General features: G+C 33.3%; 2 protein-coding genes across 7 annotated transcripts; one reads left to right on the top strand and one right to left on the bottom strand.

Moving 5' to 3' along the window:
• The first annotated feature begins 1,153 nt into the window (after nt 1–1,153).
• LOC116121303 lies at nt 1,154–2,308 on the top strand. The gene has a single exon (XM_031407291.1). The coding sequence runs from the start codon at nt 1,154–1,156 to the stop codon at nt 2,306–2,308; it is 1,155 nt and encodes a 384-aa protein (XP_031263151.1).
• Nucleotides 2,309–6,941: 4,633 nt separating this feature from the next.
• LOC116119037 (LRR receptor-like serine/threonine-protein kinase EFR) lies at nt 6,942–17,892 on the bottom strand. Of its 6 annotated transcripts, none has more exons than XR_004126323.1 (6): nt 17,140–17,892; nt 10,309–10,376; nt 8,575–8,680; nt 8,207–8,422; nt 7,789–8,088; nt 6,942–7,684 (listed from the first exon to the last, which is right to left on the bottom strand). XR_004126323.1 is itself a non-coding variant. In XM_031405021.1 (3 exons), exons 1-3 carry the CDS (start codon nt 17,837–17,839, stop codon nt 8,630–8,632), a joined length of 819 nt encoding a protein of 272 aa, XP_031260881.1. In that variant the 5' UTR covers nt 17,840–17,892; the 3' UTR covers nt 8,447–8,629. The 6 variants fall into 6 exon arrangements, 2 of the variants coding, with proteins under 2 accessions (XP_031260881.1, XP_031260983.1); XR_004126332.1 differs by having other exon boundaries at nt 8,207–8,372; XR_004126344.1 differs by lacking the exon at nt 17,140–17,892 and adding an exon at nt 11,268–11,773 and having other exon boundaries at nt 6,950–7,684; nt 8,207–8,680.
• Between the last annotated feature and the right edge of the window lie 4,824 nt (nt 17,893–22,716).

Here is a 22,716-nt window from a genome sequence, read left to right as displayed (position 1 = left end):
CTTACGCCTAAGTTCCTAACTTTGGGTGGGAAATTGTCATTCTTACTTTGCTTAATGAGTTTTATTCTCTTATTTATTCTTCATTTCTTTCATTCTTTCTCCTTGTTTCTCCTGCTCTCTCCACCAACTTTAACGGCGACGAGGAAAGACACTAGAGGCGATTGAAAACTTGGTTGAAATTCTTTACTAATTTAGGTTTTATGGCAAACAATGTTGGAGTCACATTTTTAGGGCTTTTAAAATCGGGGGGATCTTTTCACTTTTGCAAACATTTTGCTTTGAAAATTTCAGTTTAATCGCCCATACTTTAAAAAACCCCTAAAATGCCCCTACGAGTTCAAGCCTGATTTGGCTCGCGAGCATAACGAGTCGAGCCTAGCCGAGGTAGGGTTGAACTCAACTCGTTTCCTCTCACGAATCGAGTCAAGCTGTTAACAAGCTAGAGTCAAGCCGAGTCGAGCTGGCTCGTGAGCAGCTTTATTCATTAAAATCTCTTAGTTACCTTGGCATCTTTAAATTAATTTATTAGAAAAAAAAATTGTGTCTTTTGAGGTAAGAAAAAGTATAATAATTAAATTAATGAATTTTAACCATTAAATAATATAATTAACCTTTCACATTATAATTGAAAGAATTAATATGAAAAACCAATTTATAAATGTACATTAAATAATAGAGAATGATATAATAATACATAAGTGGTGTCATATAACTTTGTGTAGATAACTTTGAATAAAGTCTTTGTAAGTATAATATTACTTTTATAATAACAAAATACGTTTAATTAAAAATTAATAACGATTAGAAATCAACATATTGATTGGTGATTGAAGTCTAATATTTAACGGAAAATTCTAAGGGTAGGGGGTGTACTTGGTATTTCTTGCAGTTATGGGTGACAAAGGTTATTTAAAAGTTACAGGGGGTGTAATATTATCTTAAGTCCATTGCCAAAATAATACCATTACCTAATTTGAACAATACGGTGGCGCATCATTGGGACCGCCGAAAAATATGTCAAGTCCGCCTGCAGTTCTTAACTTATCTTACTTTCACCTGTTGAAGATTTGAAGTTCAATGGCAAGGTTTTAAAGAAATTTTCTCAACTCTCAATCTCAAGCATAGGTGAGTTTATTCAATCACTTTTGCAACTATGATGTTTAATTTTCTCTTTAGAAATTTACTTCATGTTCATGGAAGATACGCTAACTTAGCTTTATTAAACCCTAATAAATTTCAAGATTTTTCGTGTCCAATTTTTGTGAAATACATCTCAACCAACTCAAATGAACATTCTTTTACCGTCTCATACCTTATTAATTCATGTGGGTTGTCTTCTGAATCTGCTCTAAAGGCATCCAAAATAGCTCAATTTGATACTCCAGAAAAACCGGACTTAGTGGTAAACATTTTCAAGAGCAGTGGCTTCTCAGAAACCCAAATCTCAGACCTCATCAGAAAAAGCCCAAAACTGCTTTTGTGCAATCCTGAGAAAACCCTTTTGCCAAAACTTGAGTTTTTTCTCTCCAAAGGCGTTTCAAGTCGTGATCTTGCAAAACTTTTATGTCGTCGACCTAATGTCATTCAAAGGAGCTTAAAAAACCAAATAATCCCTTCCTTTCATTACCTTAGTAACTTGCTTCAATCTAGTGAAAAGGCTATTACTGTTATTAAAAACTCTCCATGCATTCTTGAAACTTATATAGGACCTAAGATTGACATTTTGCGATATTATGGTGTGCCTGAGGCCAAGATTTCCACGTTTTTGTGTCATTGGCCTCACTCATTCTTAGCAAAATCGGATCAATTTAAAGAAATTGTGAAGGAAGTCAAGGAAATGGGTATCAGTCCTTTGAAGATACAGTTTGTTCTAGCCATTGTAGCGAAAAGAATAATGAGCAAGTCGCACTGGGAAAAGAAACTCGATGTTTATAAGAAATGGGGTTGGTCTGACAAAGAGGTTTTAGCGGCATTTTCAAAGTATCCATGGTGTATGATTGCATCAGTGGATAAGATTATGGCGGCAATGGACTTTTTCGTGAACAAGATGGGTTGGGATTCTTCCATTATCTCGGAACACCCATTACTTATTACAATGAGCTTGGAGAAGAGGCTTTTACCTAGGGCTGCAGTAATTCAGTTTCTGTCATCGAAAGGTTTGATCAATAAGAAGATAAATAGTTTGACTTATATGTTTGAGTGCCCTGAAAACACGTTCCTGCAGAATTCTGTGAATTCTTATGATGAAGCTCCCCAATTATTGAAGCTGTACCAAGAGAAGTTGAATTCTTCAGAGAAGGCAAAATGATCATTGTGTAGAAATATGGCTGCATTATTTGTAGAATCCTTACATTGTAAAATCCAAATTGCAATTTTCTATAAGAAATGGAGTTTGTCTGAGGAAGAGATTTTTGAAGCATTTGGGAGGAATCCATGGTTTATGATGGCATCTGAGTATAAGATTATGGCAGTAATGGATTTTTTTGTCAGTAAAATGGGTTCAGATCCTTCGGTTATTGTCAAACGCCCAGGATTTATTACATTGAGCCTGGAAAAGCGAATTGTTCCAAGGGGCACCTGTCTTTCAGTTTCTGTTGTCAAAAGGTTTGGTAAAGGAAAACCTTTACTTGCCTAAATTGTTTGAGACTCCAGAGAAGTTGTTCTGGGACAAGTTTGTGGACTGTTATAAAGAGGAAGCTCCTGAGGTGTTGAAGCTGCATAAGATATAACTAGAACTTCTCAAGATGACTACATAGTGGATTGTAAGCATGGTTTAGAGTGATTCAAGTGTATATCAATACATTATGATTTGTGGGTTTTTTTTTCTTTCTTTTAAATGTTCTGTAGTTTGATTCTAGAACACAATTTTCTTGCTTGTTTATCATTTCCATATCTTTCTTCGTCTGTTTGGCTGATGCAATTCAACTTTATTAATTAAATTTTCCGTGTGTTTCAACATACATTCCCACTCTTTTCTTTCTTCTTCTCCTTCTTTCAACATACAAGAAACACATGTGAATGAATTTCATCTTTAATATTATATTCAAAACAAGAAGCATAAAAAATATTGAAAATATAAATAAAAGAGTATTTTCGAAAGTAGATAGTGTTTATGAGGCATTTGCATATGCTAAAATATTTAAAGGGATCGACCTGGAAATGGGGTTTAAACTTTAAAAGATAAAATGTGGGGGGTCAATAATATCACTCTAAATTAAATTTGTTAAATATAATTAAATAAACGTTCCATTAATTTCATTGGGCACTTTCGCAAGCCCAAGTAAAGCCCAATGAGGCCCAACTCTCAGATTACATTACTAAATTCCCTAATTAATTAATGCATGATCTTTTTTCATATTGGAGACCAAGGCATAAAAATATGGGACAATATTGATTTAATCATGAAAATCAGTCTCTTATTAACTTCAGAAAAACGACGAGAGACTTATTTAAAATAAATATAACAGTGTTTTAATCTTCAATATATGTATAAATTGTACATATGAATATCAACATTCATGTATATCAGATAAAAGGTTCAATCAATATTTAAGAATTTATAAAATTTCTGTTGAAGTTCTTGACCACTTTATCAACATTCATGCATTCGTGGGTTTTGCTCCCCAGTCAATGGGCGGGGGGTCTCGCTAAAGGATTTCTCTAAGTAATTAATCCCTAATTAGGTTTAAACTTAAGAAAATAGATCCCTGTAATATTAGATTTTACTTTTTAAACATAGTATATAACTTATTGTTCTCTTATATAATTGTGATAGCAAATCATATGACTAATTACATTCATTGTAATGAGAGAGATGAGACAGTATTTTAATAATATTGACTTTGCTGGACGCAGCTTGTTAATTGGATGAACCCTGACCACCCAGATACGCCTTTTCAGGATAACACCGTGCGAATCCAAGGTTTCAAAGCAGACAATACCTCTAGGAACTCACCTACCATGTATCTGGATCCGCAACAGTTGAGACATCAATTATGCATTAATTATCGAATAAAAGTTATTAATTATGATGATTAAAATTTAATAAAAATTATTCAACTGTTGGTCTAAAGACTCTTAGCATTTTCCCTTTTTTTTTTCTTTTTTTTTTTNCAACTTTTTCATTCACTAATCAATCATCATTAATAAAGCTACTCTACACTTAACATTACACAACTTGATGCATCCAATGCATCCAATGTTAAACTACAAGTCTACAAAAACTTCCTATTAATCAAAATTTCTTCACATCCTTTCCCTCCTAAATTTCAGAGTGGTCAAGCTGAGATATTCATTATCACTTGACGATAATTAAAACTGTGTATGCATATATCTCAATCATCTTTTATTGCAGCATAACATCAAACATCTGTGCTGCACTTTCTCCAATGTCAGGACTACATCAATTCAAAATCTAGTCCATCAATAAGTTTCATTAATCACAAACAAATTCTCTAATTTGATGAATACTTAAAAGGCAATTTCCAGTGTTCTCATGATCACTTTCCTGTTTTCTGGTTTCAAATTTGACACTAAAAACATGACTAGTTTAACAACTTGTTACACTAAAAATTTAACTTTTAACTTATAACTAATTCTAAGAAATTGAACTAAAAACAAAAATGCATTCATACAAACTTAAATTCAACCAAAATTAATTTCCATTTTTACTACCAAAAAGAGAAACTCACTACATACCAATCACCAGAACCCACTAAATCAAAAGCAATAATTCAAAACATGAAAGATCACTGATAATTTCAACCACCACCAACACCAATTTCAACACAAAAGGAAAAAAAAAAAATGATTTCATGCCTATCAAATAAAATCCGCATTCAAACAGTCCAAACAAACTCAAATCAGAATAACTCAATCACCAGAACAGACAACCAAAATTTAAAGGCATTAAATGAAATCCACATTTAAACAGCTTCAAAGCATACCCACATTCAAACGAACGTAGCTCACGGTGTGGATGGAGTAGCTCACGATGGGTTTACTGAAGCCTCACGGTGGAGTCTGCTGGAGTGTTGGGTGCTGGTGAACGACGAACGAAGCTCACGGTGTGGATGAAGTAGCTCACGGCGACTGGACAATGGATTGATTCAGCTGCTCTGCTCAGTAGCTCATGGTGGGAAACTGACGAACTGTGGATGGAGTGGACTGTGGTCTGTGGATGGAGTCACGGTGGGAAACTGACGAACTTGAGTCTGGAATTTGGTCTTTGGAAGTTTTGAAATTTTCAGATTTGAACTTTGGAGAATGGACGCAGAGAACGAGAGAAAGACGAAAGCGTGAGTGGTTGTCTGGCTAAGTGCGTGACTGCGTCTGCGTGAGGGTGAGGATAAAATTTTTTTGCTTTTTTATTTAGGGTTAAACCGGTTTTCGGTTAACCGGTTTGAATTTGTTTTCAAATCGAAAACCGAACCGGTTATCCGATTTTTTGAAATCCCCAAACCGAAAACCGAACCGGTTTAAAAAAAAAACCTAATTTTCAGTTCGGTTCGGTTTTCAGATTTTTTATCCCACCCCTAGTCTGTAATACGTTGTCGCGGTTGACTTGGTCCTTCTCCATTTCGGCCATATTCTGCCCCGTTTTGACGATCACAATATAATTGCTCATTACCCGTACTATTATTGGTTTGTTCGAAGATACGGTCGTCCATATTGTACATTCTGATAAAATTATGAAGTACACAACATACCATAACAATCTTCCCTTGTTTGTCCAACGGGTAATTGTTCATTCCATTTAGAATACGAAACCATCTTTTCAAAACACCAAAGGTTCTCTCGACAACATTGCGGAGTGAAACATATCTATAGTTAAACAACTCTTGTGGCCCCCTTTGGTTACGGCGGTGATTAGAAATATAGTAAGCCACTTGCTTATGAGGGGCGAGGAACCCATCTCTATTTGGATAACCTGCATCAACCAAATAGTATTTCCCTGTAATAATATCATACATTTTATTTGAATTACAGGGCCTCAACAGTGGAGGTAATACGTTATAATACGTCAAGAAAATACTTATACTTGGTGGAGGATGTGGGAATCCAGAATTAGGATCATCAATAATTGAATTTAAAACTCTTGAATCATGCATAGATCATTCTCATCCAGTAACGACATAAGTGAACATCATCTTAAAATCACATACAACCATTACATTCTGTGACATCGTTCCTTTGTGATTTCGATACCTATCGGCAAATTCACGTGGAACCGAAGCATATACATGTGTGCCATCCATGGCTCCAATACATTCTTATCATGAAAATTGAATTTTACTTATATTAACCTACTATAAAAATTAATAATACAATGAACTTAACTATCTACTAATAGCAAACATAATGAACCAGTATCTTAAAGAAAGAGTAATATTTTCTGTTGGCTGATATTTCCTATGGAACATCATTGAAGTCAGGTGGTCTGATAAACTCTGTCTTCAACTCACATATAGCGTCGCAAACTGCGGTAACATGTCTAGAGATCATCTCACCCGAATGTTGGAAATCCTCCATCATCGTTCTGATTGTCTCGTTTTTTCCAACGATTGTTAGAAATATCATAACTTGTTCTTCCAAACTCGTCTTCCTAGTTGGTTGCAATTTGCCTTGATCAGACAAAATTTCACATAACAATGTAAAACAGTCTTTGTCCATGCAACACTTGTCATAGATTCTGTCAGGATGACCGTTGAGTACTTTCAACATGTACAGATGACCAGTTAATACGGATGTATGTCGTAGTTCACGCCCACTTGCTTCTAACGCGGCAACACCGCAGAGTGCAATGACTATATATGTCAGTATTTCTTTTTCGTCCCTCTCATCTGTACCACGTCATCTTCCTCCTGTACGGCTAGACGACGCCATTTAAACCTAGACATTTGCAAAACATTTATCAACAATTAACAGTTGTTGTACTACTTAGCAAAATATAACAGTCAATATTTAATTGTAATGACAATCGAAAACAGTGTTTACACATGTAATATCACATAAATAAGTTCATACAGTAGCGTTATAAATTGTAATTGTAATGACAACTACCCACTGACGCATATAAAATTGTTGCCAAATACTTATGAAATATAGTGTCATCTACTTATTAGGAAAGTTGTTATAAATCCAGTTAGCCTTTTTCCTCTAGTGGGAGTTTCACGAATATCTCCCGCCACCCTGGATTTTCATATAAGTACGTGACAACCGACAAGTAAAACTGTGTTAGTACTTGCATGGCTGTCATGATGTCAATACAATTGCTCATGGAAAAAAGATCAAATGGAGCACTGATGTTCTCTTCTCCCCTCTCATCTACACTACGATTGCTAGCCTTCGATCCCATAGTCCACTTCTCCGCAAGCTCGTCCGTCAATCTAAAAATGGCATCCGCAAGTGATTGTCCTGAGCCGCTTCTGTTCCTCTCATTTCTCGCTCTTCCATGGCCAGATGTGTTTGGCCGTTTTTCCCCTGTCGTCCGATCAGGATCAGGTTCAAAGTTGTTATCATCCATGGGAACCGCGCCGTGATTGGAATAACTAGAGGTCTCTACCGGTTGGGACGTAGATGTGTACACATATCTTCCAATGGCAGTTTGCTTCTTAAATATTATTTTATAAAACTCCTTGTGAGGAAGTCCCTTGTGGTAAAATTGTTACGCCAATGGGTTTTGCTGGTAAGTTAAAAGAATAATATATTAATATTTAGCAGTCCAAAAAAAATGCGTACATTTACAATGTCGTTGAATAATATTAGTTAAAAAATATGAAAATTTACCTTGACATATTCTTGCCAAACCTCAACGGGACACGTTGGACTTTGTGACTCGTGATCCCACCCGAACCCCGTGTGTTGCAGAAATTTCTGCCGTGTTTGATAAACTTTTCGCAGGCGAAGGAACTTAGAGGTTAATTGTATGACGTTGAGTCTCTTGCCAGCCAGTGATGATATGTCGTCCAACATTTCTTGGTAATCAGCTCTTTTTATTGCAATACCGTGCGAAGTTTTGGCTCGCTTAGATAACAGGACTAGAAATTTGTGGGTCATCTCAACAGACCAGACCACAGAATCACTCATCTAAGGACAGTACGGTAAGGGACAACAAACATTGGGACACGATACGAATCACCAATTACATTAAAAAAAAAAATACTAATATGTGGTGGTAATCAAGTAAACATAGATAAACTTATACCTCGTTCGATCCGATACTGCTTGATGACGTCAATGCAGGGGTAGATACAGACAATGTCGACCAACTGGGTGTATGACAAACTCTAATTCTGAAAAAACATCGAAACTTTCGCCTCTGCTTCAAGTAGTAATCAACCCTACGACGTCAAGACAAGTTATACAGACATCTGTGCATATGAGTGTAATTTGTTGTTATGATTAAAGAACAATGTCGAATCTACAGAACAAATATATCAGTTAGTGAAATCTGGAAAAAATATTTCTAATTATCCAATAATTTTTTATGCCCAAAATTTATCCATTACATACAGAACATATGAAAATGCACAATTTTTTGACGCTTGTGTTAAAAGGAAAAAAAGTACTAACAATGGCAAAATTAAAATAGAAATAAGTATAATTGCGTTGGGTGTCTTCATAGAAGCTAACTGTATTTGCAAAAGCCAACGGGTCTCTTTACAACAGATTTATAAACCTGCAAAAAAAAAGAAAAAAAAAGAACACTACAAGAAAAATGACATTTTGCAACCAATTTTTTAGCAACTAACCAGAATTAGTTGCAAAAAGGCTACATTTACCAACTAAATTGACATTAGTCGAGCAAAGAGGATTAACATTTTAGGGCCCACATGTTCCAACATTTGGCATCTAAAGTTATTTTTTTGCGACTATTTTGTTAGTCACAGAACCGGTTGCTTTAGTGACTAATAAATTTAGTTGCAATTTTTTTNCTGACGGTGGTGAAGCAGTGAAGAAGCTTGTTATGCAAACTGAAATGGTGAAATGAAGAAGCAGTGAAGAACCTGGTAATGCAAACTGAAATGGTGAAGTGAAGAAGCTGCTAATGCAAACTGAAATGCTGAAGTGAAGAAATAGTGAAGAAGCCGCTAATGTAAACTGAAATGGTGAAGTGAAGAAGCAGTGAAGAAGAAAAGTGAAACCGTGCGTAATGTAAACTGAAATGGTGAACAGGTGAAGTGAAGAAGCGTGAAAAAAGAAATGACGAACCCGTAAAAAAGGACTGCAAAAAAAAAAAAAAACAGGTGAAGAAGCGTGAAAGAAAAAAAGAGAACGCGTGAAAAAGGAAGACTGCAAAAAAAATTCAAACGGTTATAAAGCTGTCAGAAAAGTGTCGGAATATATTTTTCAAGAGTCTATTCTCTAAATAATGAACCAAACACTATCCCCAAAATCTGTCTAAAAATATGGATAAAAATATCCATCCAAACGCACCCAACGTTATTTCAATATTTGACATCTCAATAGATTATCACATTTCAGGATTTGACATTTGAACACCGAAATTAATTTGTGACAAAGTATTACATGAAATTGTTCAAATGGAAGAGCTACAAATTATTTCATAATATGTGTTGCATATTTACATAAAAATATCAAATTTTGTATTATTTCTCCGCCACAGCGAGATGCTTTCAAGTTTGATTTCGCCACAGCAAAGAAAAATCTCTGTCGCTGCAGAGTTCTATTTGGCCTTCAAAACTTCCTTTCTCCCACCAATTCCAAATTTACTCCCATACACCACATAATCATACATCTTTACCAACATCAATCAACCACTTTCACTTTAACAAAACAACTGTCCCAATTTACAACCATACAATTCACATAAAATTAAACCAACAATAATTCAAAATCCCCCCAATTTGATAAAATGCCCTTTCTCTACTATCAACAATTAACCCATCTCACACAACTTCATCTCCACTCATTATCTCCTCCAATCAAAACTCAATCAAACCAGCCCTACCAAGATTGGCTGGATTTTTCTATACTATACCAACCATCCCATTCCAACATGACATCCATCCATAATTTCATTCCATCCATAATTTCATTCTTGGCATAAACATTAAAGATATACATAATTTCTCACATGCATGTTACCCACACACCATCTCTTCAGCCAAAATTAACAATCTTACAATCTTCAAATCATCATTATGCATATCAAACAATTATGCTAAAATATATCTAATTCTTTTCATAAGCCAAAAATATAACTAATATAAGCACACATACACGATACAAATTAATCAACCCAAATCCAACATGAATTTTAATGTAAATTACCATTCCACTCACCTTTTTGAAGCTAAAACCTTGATCCGAAGAAGGATCAGAATCCTCTAATGGTGCCCCTGCTTGCCTCCCTGTATACAAAATTCAATAAATTCTCCATACACAAGTTCCCCTATTGCAACCCCTCAGTATTAAATATATTGGACACCTCACACATCAAATGATAAACTTAACTTCCTCTTTAACAAAACTGTCTCATAACAGAACCACTAGCCACTCTCAGATTTTTCATAAAAACTCCACTCATCAATTCAATCTATAATGTTAATGGGGCATTCTAGACACACATGTTGTGCCAGTAAATTTTTCAGGCCATTCCAGAGTCAAAAACTACTTAAAACATGATTTTCTTTCAACCCTTTCAAAACTGCCAAACTGTTTCCAGGATTGATGCTGCTGACTTTGAAAATTCATATCAATTTAACCTTTAATCGAAACCTTATGAAACCTTCCAGAATTAAACTAGACACTCAATGGAGTCACCAGAATTTAAAATCATCAAATTTGGATAAGTATAGGTGCACCAATTCATCTCCTAAAAATACATGTTAAGCAGAAAACGTAAATTTTAAAATTGGCAGAGCAAACTTCAAAAATCAATAAAAATTTCAATACTCCGAATTTTTTAGTGAAATATATTTTTAAACAATCCTCAAGAAGTCTAAAGCAACATATCCAGATTTGAACTTCAATCGAAACCTAAAGTTTAGATAACTATTTCGGAAATCCAGGTGGTCAGACCTCAAAAGTGAACTTTTAAAATCAACATCATGCTTTTAACAAATTTCTGTTTAGGAACCACCTCTATGTTCCACCCATCTAAAATCATTGCAACAAATCTTCAAATTTCAGTGTACCATCATACATTCATACCAATTCATGGACAACACAACGCGGAGAGTGCTCTTTAAATCAATTAATCACAAAATCACCAAAACCAGGAAATATTAAACTTTACTCACCTTTCATTTGATCATTCTTCCTTTACTCTTTCCGGTCGCCGGAATTTGCTCGCCGGCGAACTCTTTTCCAGCCACCACCATCGCATCCTCTCGGCTCTTCCCCCTCTCTCTTCTCGAGTTCATCTTTATCTCCCTTCTTTCCTTTCTCTCTTTCTTTTCTTCCTTTTTCTCTCTTTCTCTCTCTTCTCTTCTTTCTCTCCTCTCTTTTCTTCTTCTTCTTCCTCCTTTTTCTTTTATTTGATCGATCACTGTTTATCAAATATCTTGTCAAACTCTATTGTAGTCCTCAATTGTTTTCGGACATACTGACTCCCTCAAAAGTTTCAAATTCTTGCACTTTACTCCCAAAAATAAAATTTAATAAACTCTCAAAAAATACAGGGTATGACAGAGACTGCTGCTGGTTTGTCACGAATGGGTGGGCAGCATGGCAGTGGGTGAAGGAGATGGTTTCGCAGAGAAGACAATGGGTGAAATGGGATGTTTAGCCGGCGGGTGGGAGGAATTTGGTTTATTGGTGAGGAAGAGTTTCAAAGAAAAGATTCAGTAATATTTTTGTATAACATTATTAAATTTTTATATTTAAAATAAAAATAAATTTAATCTCATATTTGCTGATTTTTTATATTTTTAAAAGTTTGAATCACCGAAAAAGTCAAATATGCCCTTTGCTCATTAGTTTTACAAAAACTTCTGTTATGTAGAAGGACGTTTTTGTTAGTTAAAAAAATATGTCCTTGACGGTTGACCAAAACTCAGGGGACTCAAATTTGTTACTTATAGTTATAGCCTCGCTTGGGTTGCAAAAACTATCTAAAACGCCTAAACTATACATAGTAAACAGATAAAATATGAGAAACACAGAATACAAGTGACTTTTGTAATAGTTGTAATATGTATTATTACAGTGATTTTTTTTTTTTTTTTTTGGATAACAGGATATCCGAATCAGTTTATGCATACTTCAACTAATTCTTAAGATTTATTGAATATCTTACAAACCCAATAAACCGAGTAAGATACAATTATATATTGAAATAGGTGGTCCCAAAATTTGAACCTTGGAAGTCAAGGAAGGGAGGACACTTCCTTAACTACAAGACCAATCCCTTGAGGCTATTCCGGAGATCTTTAATGGAAAGATAATTAAATGTATAACGGTAAACATGAATTAGCAAAGTAATGCAAGATTTTAAGGCAAGTCGGATAGCCGGGCCTACCAAAATGGGAATCTCATCATATTAGTTGTTAGCTCAAAAATCCCACTTTGAATTAGGAGTAATTAACGTTTGGACTTTGGAGGGCATTGTTGAATATATATATATATATATATATATATAGACACACACTTAATTTCCACATACATGTCTTAAAGATATTTAAAAAGTGCACCAACGTTTTGATGAAGAGAGAATTGTAATCAGTTTACCTCCTCCTTCGTTTGTTTCTATCATTAGACTTGAGGAAGGAGTCTCTAATGGCTTTTAGATCGTTGACCACATCATTCATTGCCATCCGCTCTCTAGGATATGTTTTTGAACACATGAGCCCAATTCTCATCACTAGAACCAAGAAATCTTCCATTTTCCTTTTGTTATTCAATTGAAATTCAAAGTTTCTTCTCAAGGATTCTTCTATTCCATTATCTTTAGTTTCTTCTTCAAACAGTAACGATGGGTCAACAATATCCATTATCTGGTTTGGAAAAGCCATTGAAACAAACCGATGAATGTTCAAATNTTGCACTTTACTCCCAAAAATAAAATTTAATAAACTCTCAAAAAATACAGGGTATGACAGAGACTGCTGCTGGTTTGTCACGAATGGGTGGGCAGCATGGCAGTGGGTGAAGGAGATGGTTTCGCAGAGAAGACAATGGGTGAAATGGGATGTTTAGCCGGCGGGTGGGAGGAATTTGGTTTATTGGTGAGGAAGAGTTTCAAAGAAAAGATTCAGTAATATTTTTGTATAACATTATTAAATTTTTATATTTAAAATAAAAATAAATTTAATCTCATATTTGCTGATTTTTTATATTTTTAAAAGTTTGAATCACCGAAAAAGTCAAATATGCCCTTTGCTCATTAGTTTTACAAAAACTTCTGTTATGTAGAAGGACGTTTTTGTTAGTTAAAAAAATATGTCCTTGACGGTTGACCAAAACTCAGGGGACTCAAATTTGTTACTTATAGTTATAGCCTCGCTTGGGTTGCAAAAACTATCTAAAACGCCTAAACTATACATAGTAAACAGATAAAATATGAGAAACACAGAATACAAGTGACTTTTGTAATAGTTGTAATATGTATTATTACAGTGATTTTTTTTTTTTTTTTTTGGATAACAGGATATCCGAATCAGTTTATGCATACTTCAACTAATTCTTAAGATTTATTGAATATCTTACAAACCCAATAAACCGAGTAAGATACAATTATATATTGAAATAGGTGGTCCCAAAATTTGAACCTTGGAAGTCAAGGAAGGGAGGACACTTCCTTAACTACAAGACCAATCCCTTGAGGCTATTCCGGAGATCTTTAATGGAAAGATAATTAAATGTATAACGGTAAACATGAATTAGCAAAGTAATGCAAGATTTTAAGGCAAGTCGGATAGCCGGGCCTACCAAAATGGGAATCTCATCATATTAGTTGTTAGCTCAAAAATCCCACTTTGAATTAGGAGTAATTAACGTTTGGACTTTGGAGGGCATTGTTGAATATATATATATATATATATATATATAGACACACACTTAATTTCCACATACATGTCTTAAAGATATTTAAAAAGTGCACCAACGTTTTGATGAAGAGAGAATTGTAATCAGTTTACCTCCTCCTTTGTTTGTTTCTATCATTAGACTTGAGGAAAGAGTCTCTAATGGCTTTTAGATCGTTGACCACATCATTCATTGCCATCCGCTCTCTAGGATATGTTTTTGAACACATGAGCCCAATTCTCATCACTGGAACCAAGAAATCTTCCATTTTCCTTTTGTTATTCAATTGAAATTCAAAGTTTCTTCTCAAGGATTCTTCTATTCCATTATCTTCAGTTTCTTCTTCAAACAGTAACGATGGGTCAACAATATCCATTATCTGGTTTGGAAAAGCCATTGAAACAAACCGATGAATGTTCAGGTCATCTTTAAACATATCATTTGTTGGTCTTTTACCTGTAAACATCTCCAACAACAATATCCCATAACTGTATGTCTCCGAGCTTGGTAACATGACCATCAATATATTCTGCAATTTGTAAAATTGGTCATTAAGATATCAACTTGAAAAGTGCAAACAACCTCGAAGTCAGCTCGAAACATACCATACTCTTGAACTATATCAAAAAAATTAAAAATTAAAAAACAAAATTTCGAACAAAAACAAATTTACATTGTTTACTCTTATATTAATAATATAACAGAAAAAAGCATAAATTCAAGAGATTAGAACCCTTTTATCTTAAACGAAAAAATAGAACTAAATCACTATAGAAGTTTTAAAATCTAATAGAATTGTAAGAAACGAAGAAAGTTTAATGAAATTGCTGGTAAAGTAACTATCTGGTATTATACTTGCAATTTAATAAAATGAAAGGTCAAAAAGAGTCTTAAGAAAATGCAACTTCTTCAATCCAATATGCTTCCTATACTTTAGTAAATTAAAGTCCGGGGGGGCTCGACCTGAACCTTCTTTGCGCCATGTATACATGATGTATACTTCCTATACTTTAGTAAATTTGTAGTTTTAAGATAAAGAATATATGTCAGATACCGACCAAAATAATTTGTTTAGATAGCCATATAATAAAAGTATTAAAAAATCTAAATTGGTGACTTGGTTAGAGAAATGGTAATCAGGAACTAAAAATTAAGTATGACTTTGAATACCTGGAGGGATATAGCCGATAGAACCTTGTAGACTGTCTGATATTATTTGATTTTGCAAGGCATTATCTGATGATTCAAAAATGAACTTCGCCAATCCAAAGTCACCAACATGGGCTACCATATCTTCGTCAAGTAGCACATTGCTTGGCTTTAGGTCACAATGGACAATTGGAGTCTCACAATGGCTGTGGAGATAATCAAAAGCAGAAGCAACATCTATTGCTACATTCAATCTCTGCGTAAGGGTCAATTTCTTGATTCCAACAAGTTGCTTGTCAGGAATCGGATGCAGCCACTTGTCTAGACTTCCATTAGACATGAACTTAGAAACAAGACATTTAAAGTCATTACCTTCAAAATCAACACTGGAGCAAACAGTTCTGATCTTGAGGATGTTCCGATGTCGTATGCTTTTCAAAGCATTGCATTCATCAATGAAACTCTTTAAAGCTCCTTCTTGTTGAACTTTTAGCACCTTAACTGCAACAACATTTTGATCACCAGAAAGACTACCTTTGTAGACAGAACCAAAACTACCCGCACCAATCAAATTTTCATCAGAAAAGTTATTTGTTGATTTTAATATATCAGAATAAGATAGACGTAACTGGTTATCAATCGAAGATGTGGTGGAACTTGTTCGTGAAGATTTCATTTTGTAACATAAAACAAAAGAAATCACTAAGAGAAGTGCAATCGTGACACCAATAATTATTGAGATTACTACTTTTGGATTAATATGCTTTGCAGAAACTTTTGTCGAGCATACACGTAAAAGTAGTTCTGGAACACCACCACAAAGCTTGTCATTTCCAATAAGTGAAATATTGGCACTTGCAGTTGCAAATATCCCTTCCTTGGGTACTTCACCTTCAAGTTTATTATATGAAAGATTGAGATACTTGAGAGATGAAAGTTGGCTAAAAAATTTAGGAATTTGTCCAGATAAGTTGTTGCAAGAAAGATCTAATTCTTCTAAACCTCTTAAACTTTCCAAAGATTGAGGAATAGTCCCTTTCAACATGTTACTTCCCATGTATAGACGTTCCAAACTAGTGCAACTCTCAAGGCTACGAGGAATTTCACCTGATAATCTGTTATTGGATATATCCAATTCTGCAAGATTTTTCAGGTTACCCACTTCAAGTGGTAGTGAACCAGTCAAAAAATTATTAGACAAGCCAAAATAAATTGAAACAGAGGAAAGACCGATAACTTGTTTGGGTATGGTGCCATTTAGCATATTACTAGATAAATTCAGTACTAGCAGCTTTTGGCAGTTTCCAAGACTCGGAGGTATACTTCCCTGCAAATTATTGTTATCCATAAGAAGGGCAATTAATTTAGTTAAATTACCCAGGGATAGTGGGATTGAACCAGAAAAATTGTTTGCATTCAAAGTCAATACTTCTAGATTATTGAGCCTCCCAATAACATTAGGAACAACACCACTTAAATAATTTTCTCTCAATCCTAGACGGTTTAAGTTAACAAGGTTTCCGATTTCAACTGGGATCTCTCCAAGAATCAGATTCCTTGACAGTGAAAGCGTTTGCAACTGACTTGAAAGGTTGCCAATGGAGTTAGGCAATTGTCCCCCAAAACGGTTGCCTAATAGGGATAAAGCTATAAGGCTCGTACAATTAGCCAAGGAAGTTAGAAAATTCAGATCACCAATATCTCCATTTCCAAGTCTATTCTCTTCAACATTAAGCAAAATTAGACCTCGCAAACTGCCAAACTTTTCAGGAATGGTCCCAGTGACACTATTTTGAGAAAAATCAACCTCCTGAAGGTTAGAAGCATTGGGCAATGATTCAGGAATACTTCCAGTAAAATAGTTGACAGCAGCATAAAATGTTTCAAGTTTAGGGAGATTAAGGCCAACATCTGAGGGTAGTTGCCCATGCAGCTGGTTTTGAGTCACACAGAAATAGTATATATAAGAGAGATTATAAATCGAGGAAGGGATTGTACCAGATAGATTATTTTGAGAAAGTTGAAAAAATCGGATGCCTGATAGCTGTCCTACTTCCTTGGGTATCCCGCCCTGTAAATTGTTCCTTGAAAGTGATAGAATGGCAAGAGAAGAAAGATTCCCAATTGAAGCAGGAATTCTTCCTGTAAGATTGTTAACTGGAAGGAGTAGCGTCACCAGTTTCAACAATGAATCAATCTGGTCCGGAATCTGCCCAATAAACTGGTTGTCAGCAGCATCAATTACTCTAAGTTTTGTACAGAGGGACAAATTCATTGGAATACTCCCACCAAAGTAATTGTCAGTGATGTTGAGATACTGCAGGTGCTGTAAACGGCCTATTTCAGGAGGAACTTCGCCATGGAAGCTGTTGTTTCCAAGGTTAAAAGCAGTGAGAGATGTAAGGTTTCCTATAGAAGGTGGGAGGGAGCCAACCAAGTTTTGCGATTCCAAGTTCAAGATTGTGACCCTCCCATTAGTTGGACTGCATGTAACACCGGTCCAATTGCAGAAATGCATAGAGGCATTCCAGGATCTCATTATTTGAAGGGGATCTTGAGTTATTTGTTTCTTGAAATCAAGTAACGCCAATTCATCAGATTCAAAACCAGATGAGGCTGAGGTGATTATCCATAAAAGATGACACAGGCGGAGGAAATGTAACAAAAACCATTTGGAATTGAAACAGTATTTCTTCATAGTTTTTTGGGATTAATGGAGAAAGAGTGATTGCTTGTTTGAACAATGAAACAAAAATCCCATTAATATTACTAAGCATGTTGAGTTGAGAATTATTACTTGATATAAATATTATTAATTATGTTTGGTTAATGTCCACGTCTCGTACCTAAGTTTTGATAATTGATTAATCCTGATCCACATCCTCAAACCGACAAAATTATGAAAAAACAAGTCTTATTCATGATACTTTTGCTTTTTTAATTTCTCTCAAATGCATTTGCTAGGTAGTTGTACTGTACATTTATGGTTATGGACTTATTTAATATTAAGAATTAGCTAGTGCATGCCTCATGGAATGATTAAGAGATCTTTAATAGCACTTGAATTCACTTAAAATGGATTTTTGTAATAATTTATTTGCAAGATATATAAAGACATTGCCACGTCACTTCTTTCCTGTTGGTCATTTGAGATTGCCTTATCCTTTTCTTATCTCCATGCCAAATCACCTCATCCCTTCCTTACACTTGTCCATCTCACCTCCACGTCAATATTCACCTGCCACGTGTATCACTCTTGGTGCGACGTCACCAGGAGAGAGAGTTTTTTTTGGCTAGTCGTTAGCTTCCCTCCTTTTTCTTAATTTCTCTTGTTCCTTGTCTTCAATGGGGGTATTTGAACCAGGTGAGAGCTCGAGTTTGAGTGAAGAGAAGAGTTTGACTAGTGTTGACTTTCCTTCCCTTCTTTGCAAGCATAATTCGGAGTTGGATGATAAAGGGGTGGCCGAGACCCGAGAGTGGAAAGGATGAGCCAAGGAAGGCTTTTATTGATGGTGCTTGGAAAAGTCTTTTTGCCTCTAAAAGGTCCTTTTACTAGATTGGAGTACTTCCAATCGGAAAGTGTGGGTGAAGAAGAGAAAGTTAGGGCCAACTTGGGCTTTGACAAGTGGGGGAATTGACTTGTACGATTTTTCCTTGGGAAGAGGCTGCCTTTTTTTTTTGGTGATCTACTTATGTTAATAGAACTTGGGGAAAGGATATAAAAAAAAAAAAGAAATTTTAATCATAACGGCAAAGGAATTTGGGTTCCGTTTGGGGGACAGGATATGATTGGATTAGATTAAATTTTAGGATACAATGGCACTGGATTATGATTGGATTGGATTAGATTATATGTGTTGTGTTTGGTTAAGAATGAGATTGGATAATAGTATTTATATTAAAAATTCATAAAAAAAGGTTAAATATAATAGATATATTTATTAAACTGTAAAATTTTAAATTATTTATTAAATAATTAATTAAATTTGTATATAAAATAACTAGTTAAAATTATATATATAATATACATATTATTTTACAAGTATATACATATAAATAATTAGTTACAACTGAATGCGAAATATATAATTATTAAAAAATAGATTTAATAAATTATTTATTTATTTATGATAATATAAATAAAAAATATTATATAATATAATATATTTTAATTATAGACAATAAAAATATTAAGAACAATGAAGTGAAATAAAATTATAAGTCCAAAATATTAACAGAAATATTTGAATATTGTTATTGTTTTTAAATATATAAATTATTTAAATATATCATTTGATATCTTATTATTAATAATATTACAATATCAATTATAAATTATAAATTAATTAAATAAGTATAATTTATTGAGTTAAAATAAAAGATCTTATTCAATAATTTTATTATGCAGCTGAGTTGATGTCCGTAAAGCATGAAACCAAATAACTGAGTTGATATTTTTAGCGTGGAATAGATGGTTTTTATTTTTATTTTATTTTTTTATTTTTTTTTTCAAAAATCATCTCTAAATGTCATATAGGCAAATATATAAAGCTTATTTTGAGTCGATTTTCTTTTACAAGTCTAATATTAGGTTAATTTCTTTAGGGGAAAAATCACTAATATTGGGATTACTATTTATTAAAATTAGTTAATTAAATTTAACTAATAGCAAGAAGAGTTGGACTTGAAGCCAACAACAATTTCAATTGAAGCCAGACAAAAAACTTACCATCAAAATCTAGAGGTGAGCAGTTCTGGGTACCCTGCATTTTTTAGGGGAATCGGAACCGGAACCTACAGATTCCTAGGAAAAGGAACAGCAATCAGAACTAACAGGTTTCGGTTCTTTGATTCTTGGAACCGAAACCTAAAATGCAGGTTCTGGTTCCTTACCCGGGTATCCTATAAAAAATCCATTACCACCCTATAAGTTTAAAAAATGACAAACACACCTTAAAATTTTACAAATACACCCCTAATAAATTAAGAAAACCTTACAATTATAAATATATATGTATATTTTACAAAGTATAGTTACGAAATTAATTTTGGGAATTAAATTTTAGTAAACTTTATTATCCAAAAATACAAATATTATATAATATTATAATTACTAGAGTGAAAATAAAGTTAAATTAACATTAATTGTGAATTTGTGACAAAAGAATAAAGTTAAATATTAATATTAGTATGATTTATGAATCTTTAATTAAATAATTAGCATGACTCTAACTTTAAGTTTGTTTAATGATTTCTTAATATATCGTGACTCATGAGGCATGAATTGTCATACTATAATATACTAATAATTTAATTAAGTAATGTAATAATTTAATAAATTACTAATGTCTATAATATAATTTTATAATTAATTAAGTAATCATACTACAAATATATAATGTAATGCTATAATTAATTAAATTTATAATAATTTAATTAAGTAATGTACTAATGTAGTAAATTACTAATGTTTATAATGTAATGTTATAATTAATTAATAATTAGATAATCATTTAATTATTAATGTACTAATGTTTATCAATTTATTATATATAACTAATTAATTACTAATTTACTATAGATATACTTAGAACTTGACAATTGAAGTAAATAACTAAATATTATTCAATCAAATATATTATTTTATTCAAAAATAATTCTTTTAATAACATTAAAACACTTTTAATTGGATCATAATTCCAATTATAATTTATACACTTAATTAATCAAAATTTTAATATTATAATATATTAAGGTTTTTTATATGTAAAAATTTTAATATATTAATTTGATTAGGTTATTATAATATACTAAAGTTTTTTACATGGTGAAATATATATGTATAATTAATTATATATCTATTATTCTATTTGACTAGGTTATTGTTATTGTTACAGTATAATTTTTTATATAACATTTCATCCCATTTGGCCATTTTAAATTTTTTATATGTAAAATCATAAAGACCCCCAATTCTTTACTAATATTTTATTTAAATCCAGGTTCCAATGCAAGTTCCTACTTGGGTACTCGGACTCGGTTCCAAGACAGTGGTGGGTACCCGTTTCAGGTTCTCATCACAGGTTTCGGTTCCGGCTCCTGCACATATATAGGAACTGGAACCGGACTCGCACAGTAATGATTCCAAAAAATTGAAAACGGAATCTATTCGCACGATATCGGTTCTGGGTAGATTTTAGTTTCGGTTTCGATTCTACTCACTATCCATGCTCATCCCTATCAAAATCCGACAATTGAGTAAACATTAGAAGACTTTTTCAGCATGATGTTTACTTGTTAATAATTTAGAAATTGTGATGATTCTTGTTCAGCATGATTATATTAAAGAGCAAACATAAAAACTTGGTAATTTTCCGACGACATGAATCCTCACCCTGACATTGAAGGCTCACCCTCCAAATCTAAACCTGCAGACATGGTTATTTTCCCCCTCTCGTTTAAGGATCGGTCTCAAATTGCTGTCAAACTAATTAATCTGAATATATCATGTCAGTTATGAAAGTTCAAGTCATCTTTAAACATTTCATCTGTAGGTCTTTTACCTATAAACATTTCCAACAACAATATATCATAGTTGTATATGTCTCTAAGCCTGGAAACATGGCCATCCATGTACTCTACAATGTGCGAAATTGGTCAGTAAGATATCAATACAGAAGGTATAAAACACTTGAAAGTGTAGTCGGCACATATAATATACATAAAAGGTAATTATATCATATTACACGTGTATTTTGAAAGAATATAATAAAATAATGAAAAAAAAATGTGATAACTTAATGTATGATAATAATTAAAATGAGAAATGTTATATTTAATTAATCAAAGGATAAGACTGCTAAGAGTTTCTTAAAATTAATATGCTTGAAGTTCTTTGGTTTTAAGATACATGAGTAAGAGAAAATGAGAAATATTTTTGAAAGGTTCAAATTTTTATATTTTATTAATGTTGAAAGTTTTAAAACAAAATATTTGAAATTTTGAGTTCTACTCGTAAAAGGTATAGTCCCTCTTGAACCCTTGTCAGCTACAGGTATGCATGATGTATACTTACAATGCTTTAGAAACTATATAGTTTTAAGATAGAGTATATATTTAATTTAGTTACTGGTTAAAATAATATTGCTAGATATTATTTTTTAAACTTTTAGAAGAGTGACTTAGTTAGAGAAATAGTAATCAAAAACTAAAATTCAATTATAATTTAAAAAAAAAAAAATTTAACTAATACTTGGAGGGATGTAGCCAATAGAACCTCTTAGACCAACTGATGTTATTTGACTTTGCAAGGCATTATCTGATGATTCAAAAATGAACTTTGACAGTCCAAAGTCACCAACATGGGCTGTCATACTCATATCTTCATCAAGTAGCACATTGCTTGGCTTGAGGTCACAATGCACAATTGGAGTCTCACAATGGTCAAGTTCTTGATTCCAGCAAGCTGCTCGTTAGGAACCGAATGTAGCCACTTGTCAAAACTTCCATTAGACATGTACTCAAAAACAAGACTTTTGAAGTCATTACCTTCATAATCAACACTAGAGCAAACAG

The sequence above is a fragment of the Pistacia vera genome, unplaced genomic scaffold (genome assembly GCF_008641045.1).
Source record: "Pistacia vera cultivar Batoury unplaced genomic scaffold, PisVer_v2 Contig102, whole genome shotgun sequence".
Lineage (NCBI taxonomy): Eukaryota > Viridiplantae > Streptophyta > Magnoliopsida > Sapindales > Anacardiaceae > Pistacia > Pistacia vera.
Note: the sequence above shows the minus strand (reverse complement) of the source record. Positions and strands in the feature narration are given on the sequence as shown.